Here is a 12,108-nt window from a genome sequence, read left to right as displayed (position 1 = left end):
GGAGTAAAAACCGCGACCACACTTTTGAAGGGGAACAGGGATCACCACTCCTTCTGCCTTCAGAGTGTTCACCGCCTGAAAAAGAGCATCGGCTCTCTCGGGGGGCGGAGATGTTCTGAAGAAACGAGTCGGAGGACGAGAGCTGAGCTCTATCCTGTAACCGTGAGACAGAATGTCTCTCACCCATCGATCTTGGACATGTGGCAACCAGGCGTCGCAAAAGCGGGAGAGCCTGCCACCGACCGAGGATGCGGTTTGGGGAGGCCGAAAGTCATGAGGAGGCCGCCTTGGGGGCGGTTCCTCCGGCGGTCTTTTTAGGACGTGACTTAGACCGCCATGAGTCAGAGTTCCTCTGGCCCTTCTGTGGCCTGTTGGACGTGGAGAATTGAGATCTGGCTGAGGGCCGAAAGGACCGAAACCTCGGTTGTATCTTCCGTTGCTGAGGTCTGTTTGGTTTGGACTGGGGTAAGGACGAGTCCTTTCCCTTGGATTGTTTAATAATTTCATCCAATTGCTCGCCAAACAGACGGTCGCCAGAAAATGGCAAACCGGTTAAGAACTTCTTGGAAGCAGAGTCTGCCTTCCATTCGCGTAGCCACATGGCCCTGCGGACTGCCACTGAATTGGCGGATGCTACCGCTGTACGGCTCGCAGAGTCCAGGACGGCGTTCATGGCGTAGGACGAAAAAGCCGACGCCTGAGAGGTTAAAGACACAACCTGCGGAGTAGAGGCACGTGTGACTGCATTAATCTCAGACAGGCAAGCTGAGATAGCTTGGAGTGCCCATACGGCTGCGAATGCCGGAGCAAAAGACGCGCCTATGGCTTCATAGATGGATTTCATGAGGAGCTCTATTTGCCTGTCAGTGGCATCTTTGAGCGATGAACCATCTGCCACTGCTACTATAGATCTAGCCGCCAGTCTAGAGACTGGAGGATCCACCTTGGGACACTGAGCCCAACCCTTAACTACGTCAGGGGGGAAGGGGTAACGTGTGTCATTGAGGCGCTTAGTAAAGCGCTTGTCCGGAAATGCTCGGTGCTTCTTGACCGCATCTCTGAAGTTGGGAAACCTAAATTGGTGTTTCTCCTGCTGTGAAGCTGACTCCTCTATTATTGGAGTTGGAGGAGAAAGTTCAAGCACCTGGTTGATGGACGCTATAAGGTCATTTACTATGGCGTCCCCTTCTGGTGTATCCAGATTGAGAGCAACGTCAGGATCAGAGTCCTGATCTGCCACCTCCGCTTCATCCTCCAGAGAGTCCTCATGCTGAGACCCTGAGCAGTGTGATGAAGTCGAGGGAAGTTCCCAGCGAGCCCGTTTAGCCGGTCTGGGACTGCGGTCCGTGTCGGAGTCCTCTAGGAGACACCCCAGGAGCAGTTTGCTGCGCCGACCGAGGGGGGCCTGGGGGCAATGATTCAACATTGCCCGGGGCCTGTGTTACCGGTCTGGACTGCAAAGCTTCTAGTATCTTAGCAGACCATCTGTCCATAGACTGAGCCATGGATTGTGAAAGAGACTCAGAAATTTTCTCAGCCAACACTGCAAACTCTGTCCCTGCCACCTGAACAGTGGCAGCCGGTGGTTCTACCTGGGCCGAGGGTCCCACCAGTGCCTGAGGCTCCGGCTGAGTGAGTGTCACAGGGGCCGAGCATTGCACACAAGGAGGTGGAACCTGCAGGTAACATAGCCGCACAAGAGGTACAAGTTGCAAAATAAGCCTGTGCCTTGGCACCCTTGCTTTTTGCAGACGACATGCTGTTGTCTCCTCTTAGAGCAATCAGTGAGGGTACATAGCCCAGCAAATAATGCGGCCGAACAGAGCAAATGTATACACAATATGGATATATATATATACACTTCGGCACCCAGGGGAGCCAGCACCTTAACTGGTGCGGCTTACCGACCGCCCTCAGCGGTTGTGTGTCCACCAGATTCCCTGCCTGGGCCTCCCAGAGTTGTGGAGCTCTGTCTGAAGTTCTCCACCGGCAGCAGCGATGATAACAATGGCTGCCAGCGTTCTGAGAGGAGGAGGGAGCCGTGGGCGTGCCTCAGAAAGTGCGGGAATCTGGTGCCCCACGGTGCTCAGTGAGGGGGGAGGAGGATACTAAGTATGCTCCAGCCCTCACCGCTGACGTCCAGTCTAGCGTCCCGCCCTTACCCCTGACTGGCAGGCCAGGGGCGGGAATATGCGGTACTAGGCCGCAGAAGCCGGGGACTAAATTTAGAAGCGTGGCCGGCAAACAGGCGCGGTCGGCGCGGTAGTCCCGGCGACACCAAACACACAGCAGCTGCTGCAGCGTCCGATACACAGGCGCTCTATGCGCCGTCCCCAAGGGGACACAGAGTACCTCTGAGAAGCAGGGCCTGTCCCTGATGATATCCAGTCTCCTGTCCGTCAGATTCCCTCAGGGGCTGCGGAGGGAGCCCGGTCCCAGTGCATGGTGACCAGTTAGGATCCCACTTCTCCCAGAGCCACTAAGGGATGGGGAAGGATAACGGCATGTGGCTCCAGCCTTTGTACCCGCAATGGGTACCTCAACCTTAACAGCACCGCCGACCATAGTGGGGAGAGAAGGGAGCATGCCGGGGGCCCTGGGGCCCTCTTTTCTTCCATCCGATAAAGTCAGCAGCTGCTGCTGACTAAAATGTGGAGCTTGCGTGAATGTGTCTGCCTCCTTCAACACAAAGCATAAAACTGATGGGCCCGTGATGCACGGGAGGGTGTATAGGCAGAGGGGAGGGGTTACACTTTTTAAAGTGTAATACTTTGTGTGGCCTCCGGAGGCAGAAGCTATACACCCAATTGTCTGGGTCTCCCAATGGAGCGACAAAGAAAAGTACAATTTTAATCAATATCTCACTGAACAAAAATAATTTCCCAAATTATGCCGAGAGTTTGATTGAAATAACATGAATATATATTTAACACATTACAAAATCTTCAGCGGCATTCAAATTAGTCGATTCAAAAATAAACACAACCTGGCAAATGTCAGTTGTACCATGTTTGAAGTTGTTAATAAAACGAAGTTAAAAAAAAAAAAATAAAAAACACAACCGACATCAAAAACTACTCCATCTAGTATTTCGTATGACCCCCATGATTTGTAATAATAAATAATAAATACATTTTATTTCTATAGCGCCAACATATTCCGCAGCGCTTTACAATTCAGAGGGGACATGTACAGACAATATGAGACAGGACATAACAAAATTCAGAATTCAGATACCAAAAGGTGTGAAGGCCATGCTCGTAAGCTTACAGTCTGAGGAAATAGGTGTGGCACAAAAGGTGAAAGCTTGTCATATATGGTCCAGCCATCAATTTAAACAGGGGATTCAAAACCAGCTGCGTGGACAAGTTGCCAGCCAGAATTTATACAGGTACAGAGTGGAAAAAAGTACATGGAGAGGAGTGGAATCAGAAGATACAGGGGACAAGAATTGGAAGTAAATTTTATGAAGGGCAGAAAGGGACTAGATTAGATCAGGGCAGTGAGGTGATAGGCTAGTCTAAAGAAATGCGTTTTCAAGGCCACTAAGTCTTCTAGGCATGGGATGAATTAGTGACATATAATACATCTTTTTCCATTCTACAAGAACTATTAAAGCCCGGAAACAGGATGGAGAGTGAAGCTCAAGTTGTCTCTTCAGAATCCCCCATAGGTGTTTGATTGGGCTCAGATCAGGAGACATACTTGGCCACTGAACCACTTTCACCCTGTTCTTTAGAAATTCAACAGCAGCCTTAGATGTGTGTCTTTTGGATCATTGTCATGTTGGAAAGTACAGATCTACCAAGGACATGGAGTGATGAAGAATCTTCCCTTTCAATATAGAGCAGTAAATCTGTGAATTCATGATATCATCAATGAAATGTAGCTCCCGAACACCAGGAGCACTCATGCAGCCCCACATAAGGACACTGCCACCTCCATTTTCCACTTTAGATGCAATGCATTTCTCCTTTTAACTTTGCAACGTCATACATTTTTCATGCAATCAGTTCTAAAAAACATTTATCTTGGTCTTATCACTACAGAGTTTAGGGTCCAAGTAGTTTTCATATATTGCAGCTTAGACCCTGGCAAGCTGTGGGAGGGCTTTTTTTGTACATGAGCTTCAGGAGAGGCTTCCTTTGTGGATGTCATTCCTCGGCAGTGTACGCTATAGTGTGGAAGCACTCACCCCGGATTGGCTTTCTACTTCTGTAGCTAACTGCAGTGAATTTGCATGTTGATTTTCTTCAACCTTTCAGATCAGTAGACGTTCCTGTATATGTGGTAACTTCTGTGATCTAACTGGATGTTCCCCAAAATAGTTGCAGTTCCATCCTTGATACATTTTTGTATCACTTTTGCGACAGTATTCTGACTGATAATTTGAAGCTTTGCAGATATTCTTATACCTTTCATACTTTTTCTGAGGTCCTGTGACATTTCTCTTCCATGTAGTGCCATTGCTGACAGCATGACATGGGAAGCGGTTTTCTTAAGTAACGCACTTTTACAGTCAACTGTTTGCTGGACACCAATTCATTCAATCGGTGGTTAAATTCTTGTTAATTACAATTTTGTAGTCTATAATTTAGCTTTTCTCACAAGAATTTTATTGGTGTGTACTCATTTATGCAACATGGTCTGGAATGAATTTGTTAGGAAATTTACTTTTTGGTGTTCAAAATAAACAATCAATGACCCACATTGTGGACGCATTTTATAGTATGGTATTTCATAGAAAATATTGATTCTGAAAGGAAACAGTTTTCAGATAAATCTGTTTGGGGTTTCGCAAAATAAATAGCTGACGCTATGGCAAAAAAAAACCCCAAAACATTCAAGTATGTCCATAGGTTGTAATACTACCCCAATGGTTTAAGCATGAGATGCTGAACTAGCATAACAATGCCTATCAAAGTGCTAAATGTAAAATGTATTTTAACCCTTGACAAATTTGGATGAACGTCAGAAGCATGTATAAAGCAGATCTCTCCACATAACATGGTTGTGAACACTTCAGCCCTGACACACATTTTGGCCCAAATGAAGGTCGTGTACAAAAGTGCAGAAGTCATCTGCAAATACACTTCGGCGATCAATTTCTGCTGCAGATTTCCTCAGCTACGGGAGAAAGATTCCAGAAAATCTAATCCAAAATGCTTGCTGTTCAATAATGAAGATTTCCCACCACAAAAATCCACATTTATACACCCCATGTGCACATCCCTTAACAGGCAATGCATAAAATGTTGATGTTTCTTAATTGGGAAACACAAGCTGCATCTATTACCTTCATTACCAGCTGCTTGATAAAGATAAGCAGGAACGCTCGAAGTGTCAGCACCTCCTTCTGGTTAGGACGAGGTCCTTCTGGGTAACAGAAAAGACAGAAATACACATTAAATGGTTGCACTAATGATCATCTTCAGAAGCACATTGCTCTTCTCCTGCGCAGTTTCCTACTTTGCCGGGGGCACAGCGCTCCTGAAGACTGGCTGATGAGGCCATGGTCAGCTTTGCCTCTGCAGCACTGGAGAAGCTAGAGTGCTGTATGTAGGATCTAATCTAACACAAAGGATTATTAATAAGAGGTGAATTGCAAAGTTGCTTGTATTCACAAGCACTTTGTAACTTTACCTAATTATGAAATTATAAGGAGTGCTCTCAAAATTATAAAATCACTTTAATTAGACAGAAAGCATGAAAACAAGCAAGTTTGCAACGGTTTTGCTTTTTCTATCTGATGACAATCTCCAGCAATGAGAGATCTTCTCTTTTAAAGTGCACAGCCCAATTCCATGGAGCCCATCCTCTATTGTCTGGCCAACAGGGCTCCGTAGTTACATTGCAGAAGAGCTAACTCTTAACATCCCAGTCAGATATCTCCAGCCCATTGATTTCAAACAGCAGTTAGCTGCTCATTTCCCTCCCTCCTCAGTTCTCTCACCTTCTGTAGAGACCCCATTATAAATCACCTGCCAGTCAGCTTTCATAGTAGGTCTCCTAATCATGGCTCTATGCTTGGTGCTATGTGCTTGTTCAAATGCCCTGTGTAACAGTGTACACTCAGAACAAACCACTGATCTCTAAATGTGTTTTAGCAGAACTTGTGCTTGCCTTATACATTTCTACTGATACTACAGTTCTACTCCCAAGAGCGGTCACTCAAGAAGGAAATCCCGACCTCCCAGAAATCAGAAATTAAAGAAACTGTAAGGAGATTGCATTACTCTGAACTGCTCAGGAGACAACTTGAGAATACCTTTTTTAGACAGCCCCATTAGGTCGGCAAACATGTAAATATCTAACTGCAAGTTGTTCAATCACAACATACCCAATCCCTTAGGGATGATTCCACTACGGTCCTGGGGATTTACAATCCAGTAGAAATATTTCAGGGTATGTACCACAAGGAGGACGGTGCCGATTCTCCGCACGGCATTGTATATGTTAACTGTGCTGATGAAGTCTGTAGACATATAGGTATACAGTGCCAACTGGACCTAATATGCAAAAAAAAAAAAATAGAAAGAATACTCGTGCTAAATGAGGAACACAAGGTCACTTCAAATATAAAATCATCATTTGTCTGGATCTTCATATTAGGCCGTCATTCCAAAAATTCAGAAAATAGGAATGATTAAGGGTTGTCCTTTTTATTTTTGCCCCTTCCCATTATTATGATTAGGTTATATGCAGGCAGTACAAGGGGGATTGTGAACTGGTAAACCCCCTTTTAGTCGCAGCAGGGAGATATTACAAAGCACCTGTAGCCCGAGGTCTGCAAAAGAGCTCAGACAGTGTTCTTCCACTAACCTTTGCAGGTGTATGAATCCATATTGCTGGGTTGAGTAAAATGTGGTCACACAACTGTTTTAGTAAGGGAATCCCATTATGCAAAGTGCTCAGGTATTTAGAAAATGCCAGGCTCAGATCTAAAACAGCTTTAGTAACATGTGTTTTGGAAGACTGTTAAGAAATAAAGAGAAAAATCAGCCATGAAAATAAAATACAAATCACACGGCTTAAAAACACATCTGGTTTATTTACAGAACATCAATATTTTCCTTAGGCTATGTGCCCACGGGACTCTATACCCGCAAATTGTGCCACGGAAAACCTGCGGATTTATCTGTATTTTTTAGATAAACACGCAGGTTTTAGCAACTACAGACACTCCCCATGTTATCCTATGGGATATGAGTAGTGTCTGTGTCCATGCTGCGGTCTGTGCGGCTGCGGAACATGCTGCGGATGTCCTGCACGTCTATTATTCTTGTGCAAGTACCTGCAGAATTCCCGGCCCTCCACTATGGAGATACCTGCGGACGTCCCGGCCTCTAAGTCGCATGAATGTCCGCAGGTTTACCACAGCTATTTCGCTGGAATCCAGCAGCTATGTATAGCTGCGTATTCCGGGGATCAGCTGCGGGAAACCTGCGGCTGTACCTGCGGATATATCCGCGGGTACAGAGTCCCGTGGGTACATGACCTTAGAAGAAACACCAAAAGTTACAACAAACCTACAAACGTCATCAGACACCCAACTCCGGATACAAATAGATTATAAAAAACACTAGGTCATGGTCTCTTAGAGTAAGTAAAGCTTTTATACGCTTTTCATTTTTTTGTGTGCACGCCCATTTAATTGTAAATCGATCGATTGTGGACCAGTATGCCCCACCCTCTTCCTGGTGATTAGTTTTAATAACTCCCAAAATGCACTGCACTCAAGACACAGGAACGTACAGCTTCCTCCCAAGTACACACACAGTAGCACGGGTGCAGTCGAAGGCAACGCCATGCGGTGTTATTTTTTTTTGGGAGGGTGTTGTTTTGTTTTTGGGGGGGGGGGGGGGGGGGTGGAATAATACCACTACCCATGCTTATCTTTTTCAATTAAAACAAATTTCTCACTCTTTAAAAGGGGTCCTCCATTTTTTTAAAAAAACGAGACCTCCGCAGTGGTCATATACCATACTATGGTCATCATGCTCGTATGACTGAGCAGTGATGCAGAAAATGTATCTGCTAAAGTTATTGATTGGCCTTGTGAGCACACTTTTTTGCAGATTTTTTGGTGCAGTTTGTGGTCCTAAACTGCATGTATTACTTTCCCCAGCAAAGTCTATGAGAAATCTGAAAGGCTGTGCGCACGTTGCTTTTTTTTTTTTTTGCCAGCAGTTTTGGTTGCAGAAAAAAAAAGCAGCATGTCCCTTCTTTTCTGCATTTTTCCCTTCGTTTTGCCATGGACAATGTTAAAAAAGGCAGGGGCAAAAAGGCAAGGGCAAAAAGGCAAGGGCAAAAAGGCAGGGGCTAAAACGCATGCGTTTTTGATGCGTTTTTCTACCAGAGGGTAAGTTTTTCGCTGGATAAACAAAACGGAATGTGTACACACATAATCTTAGACTAAGTAATTGCATACTGATGGCTTAACAAGGAGCGAGAAGGCGCTGCAGTGCACTTATTAAACAAGATTATAGTTTATCTTGGATTTGCAGATTTTTTTTAACCCCTTTTAACTGTATAATATTACACAGACCCACTAAAAAAAGCATAACTATTAATGTATGTTAAAGAAAAAAAAGATTAATTTTTACGCATAAATGTGGCGGTTTCTTCAGCCAGTGTATGGATTTTTTTTTTAATGCTTCAGTAGGTTACATAAGACAGATTGCGTTAAAAATCTGAAAGAATATGAAAATACCCTGCAGCGCAAACAAACAAGTGTGAAGCTGCAGATATCCTTGCCGATGTTATAAATGAAAGTCATCATATCCCACTGAAGAAAAGAAACTACATCAGGTGAGCGATCACTTACCTTCTCAAGACTATAACCTATTACAAGGAAGCCCTTTGAAGAGAGCATCTGTTCTTGCATAGCGAGAGAGTTTTTCAGCAACTCCAAAATGAAGGCCAAGAGAGTAGCGCTAAAGAGAAAAAAAAAAAAAGGGCAAAATTATTACTTTCTTCAAGCATTGTGGCTACATCAAGTCATATATGTAATTTCCATTTCCCAGAATTTATGGTGAAAAATGTATTTTTGCTAAAGCCACGAAGTCTGTCTTAACATATGCAAACGATGCGAATCATACATAAATGCTATGTTATAGGATACTGACAAACATAGGACAATGAAAAATATTACATGCAAATATATAATGTAATACACACACACACACACACACACACACACACACACACACACACACACACACACACACACACACACACAGATCATGTCCAAAAGTGGTGGTCCCTTGAAGTTGCTGCAACTACACAACATGTTTATTTCCTGTGTGTATTGTTAGAACAAAACAAAAAAGCTAAGAGGGGAAAAAAAAGGCAAAGTGGCTATAATTTCACACAAAAACTCAATATTAGCCAGACAAAATTGTTGATACTTTTCCAAAATGGTGGGCAAGTAACTGTTTCAAAATGTGATAATTTGTCAAACTCCCCTTTGGCAAGTAACAAGTGTGGGCAAAATGAAAATCACACTTGAAAACAGATAAAAAGGGGAGAAGTTGACAGTATTTGCATTGTGTGTGTGTGTGTGTGTGTGTGTGTGTGTGCCACACTAAGCATGGAGAACAGAAAGAGGAGAAGAGAACGGTCCAAGGACTTGAAAAGAAAAATTGTTGAAAAATATGATAGTTAATTAGGTTGAAAAAAGACCTAGGTCCATTTAATTTAACCTTCTTCCACCAATTGTACATTTTATCACTCAATTATTTATAAGTGACAATGTTGTGTGTACTGATGAAATTATCCATTCCTTTTTTAAAAGTTATTGTAGTATCTGCCATTACTTCCTCTTGCTGAAGAACATTCCACAGTCTGACTACTCTAACTATAAAGAACCCTTTCCTATTTAGCTGCAGAAATTGCCTGGCTGCCACTCACAGTGAATGCCCCCTTGTCCTTAGTATTGTCTTTAGAAGGAGTAAGGCTATGTACACACGCTGAGTTTTTTTGACGCTGCGTTTTTGGCCGCTAAAAATGCACAAAAAGGCACCCGCGGCAAAAACACATGCATTTTTACCGCAATTTGGTGCGTTTTTTGCTGCGTTTTTAATCTCTGCGTATTTCTGCGTTTTTCCAATGCATTGCATGGGGGGGAAAAAACGCAGGAAAGAATTGACATGTCTTTTTTATTTATTTTTTTTTAAGCTCAAAAACGCAGCTTAAATAAAAAAAAAAAAAAAAGTTGTCTGCGGACAGCAAAAATTAAAACTCAGACTTTGCTGGGGAAGCAAAGTCATGCAGTTTTGAGGCCAAAAACGCACCTAAAAAACGCGCAAAAACGCTGCGAAAACCGCACTGTGCGCACATAGCCTAAGTCATCTGCCAGTCCTTTGTATTGACCACACATTTATTTATACATATAAATCAGATCTCCTCATATCTTTTCATCTAACCTAAACAAATCCAACTTTTCCAACCTGTCATCATATGTGAGGCCTTCCATTCCTTGTAGTAGTCTAGTTAGCCGACCTTTGAACTGACTCGAACTTCTGAATATCCTTTTTAAACTGTGGAGCCCAAAACTGGATCCCATATTCCAGATGTCGTCTTTGCTTTTACAGCTGCTGCTAGACCTTGAGTACTCTGCTCAGCTTAGGCTGCTTTCACAACTCCGGTTTTAGCAGAGCCGGCCAATCCGGCTCTAAAACCTATGCAACAGATGCGGCGACAATACCGCATCCTTTACATAAGTTTTTTCCATTCAGCCCATCCGGTTTTTGCCGCTTGCCGCAGGCTACCGACCATGCGCAGTGGAAAAAACGCATGCGGCGGCCGGATGCGTTTTTTGCCGCAGGACACCGCATGCGGCGTCCATAGGCATGCATTGCAAATCGTGCCGCATGGGCCGGATGCGGCGCGATGCGTTTTTTTTTGGCGGACAAAAAAACGTGCCAGGCAATGTTCCATCCGGCCACCGCATCAGCTAAACCTGCCGCATGCGGCAAAAAACGGATGGAATGCAAGCCCATGCGGCACAATACGGCACTAATGTAAGTCTATGCAAAAAGAAGGGAATTTTGTTTACTTACCGTAAATTCCTTTTCTTCTAGCTCCTATTGTGAGACCCAGACAATTGGGGAGTATAGCTTCTGCCTCCGGAGGCCACACAAAGTATTACACTCAAAAGTGTAACCCCTCCCCTCTGCCTATACACCCTCCCGTGCCTCACGGGCTCCTCAGTTTTGGTGCAAAAGCAGGAAGGAGGAAACTTATAAATTGGTTAAAGGTAAATTCAATCCGAAGGATGTTCGGAGAACTGAAAACCATGAAACAATTGAACATGAACAACATGTGTACACAAAAGAACAACCAGCCCGAAGGGAACAGGGGCGGGGGCTGGGTCTCCCAATAGGATCTAGAAGAAAAGGAATTTACGGTAAGTAAACAAAATTCCCTTCTTCTTTGTCGCTCCATTGGGAGACCCAGACAATTGGGACGTCCAAAAGCAGTCCCTGGGTGGGTAAAAGAATACCTCGATAACAAGAGCCGACATGACTCCCTCCTACAGGTGGGCCACCGCCGCCTGAAGGACCTGCCTACCTAGACTGGCATCTGCCGAAGCATAGGCATGCACTTGATAGTGCTTTGTGAAAGTGTGCAGACTAGACCACGTAGCTGCCTGACACACCTGCTGAGCCGTCGCCCGGTGCCGCAATGTCCAGGACGCCCCTACGGCTCTGGTAGAATGGGCTTTCAGCCCGGAAGGAATCGGAAGCCCCGAAGAACGGTAAGCTTCAAGAATCGGTTCCTTGATCCACCGAGCCAAGGTTGACCTGGAAGCTTGCGAACCCTTACGCTGACCAGCCACAAGGACAAAAAGCGCATCTGAACGACGCATGGGCGCTGTGCGAGACACGTAGAAACGGAGTGCTCTCACTAAATCTAATGAGTGCAAATCCTTTTCAAAGCGGTGAATTGGATTAGGGCAAAATGAAGGTAAGGTGATATCCTGATTGAGATGAAAAGGCGATACCACCTTAGGGAGAAATTCTGGAACAGGACGGAGAACCACCTTATCCTGGTGAAAAACCAGGAAGGGGGCTTTGCATGACAGTGCTGCAAGCTCCGACACGC

The 12,108-nt window shown here is 44.7% G+C and overlaps 1 protein-coding gene across 2 annotated transcripts in view; it reads right to left on the bottom strand.

The window, feature by feature from the left end:
* The window catches only part of LRBA (LPS responsive beige-like anchor protein), an 805,540-nt gene that overhangs the window by 749,247 nt on the left and 44,185 nt on the right, over window positions 1-12,108 (bottom strand). For both annotated transcript variants that reach the window (XM_075347936.1, XM_075347944.1), the window contains exons 9-12: window positions 8,828-8,936; window positions 6,823-6,975; window positions 6,341-6,509; window positions 5,297-5,376 (exon numbers count right to left, since the gene is read on the bottom strand). In XM_075347936.1, the coding sequence (XP_075204051.1) occupies window positions 5,297-5,376; window positions 6,341-6,509; window positions 6,823-6,975; window positions 8,828-8,936 (511 nt within the window). The remainder of the gene's footprint in view (window positions 1-5,296; window positions 5,377-6,340; window positions 6,510-6,822; window positions 6,976-8,827; window positions 8,937-12,108) is intronic.

Source organism: Anomaloglossus baeobatrachus, chromosome 1, assembly GCF_048569485.1.
Source record: "Anomaloglossus baeobatrachus isolate aAnoBae1 chromosome 1, aAnoBae1.hap1, whole genome shotgun sequence".
Lineage (NCBI taxonomy): Eukaryota > Metazoa > Chordata > Amphibia > Anura > Aromobatidae > Anomaloglossus > Anomaloglossus baeobatrachus.
The sequence above is the reverse complement of the archived record's forward strand: the minus strand, read 5'-3'. Positions and strand labels throughout refer to the sequence as shown.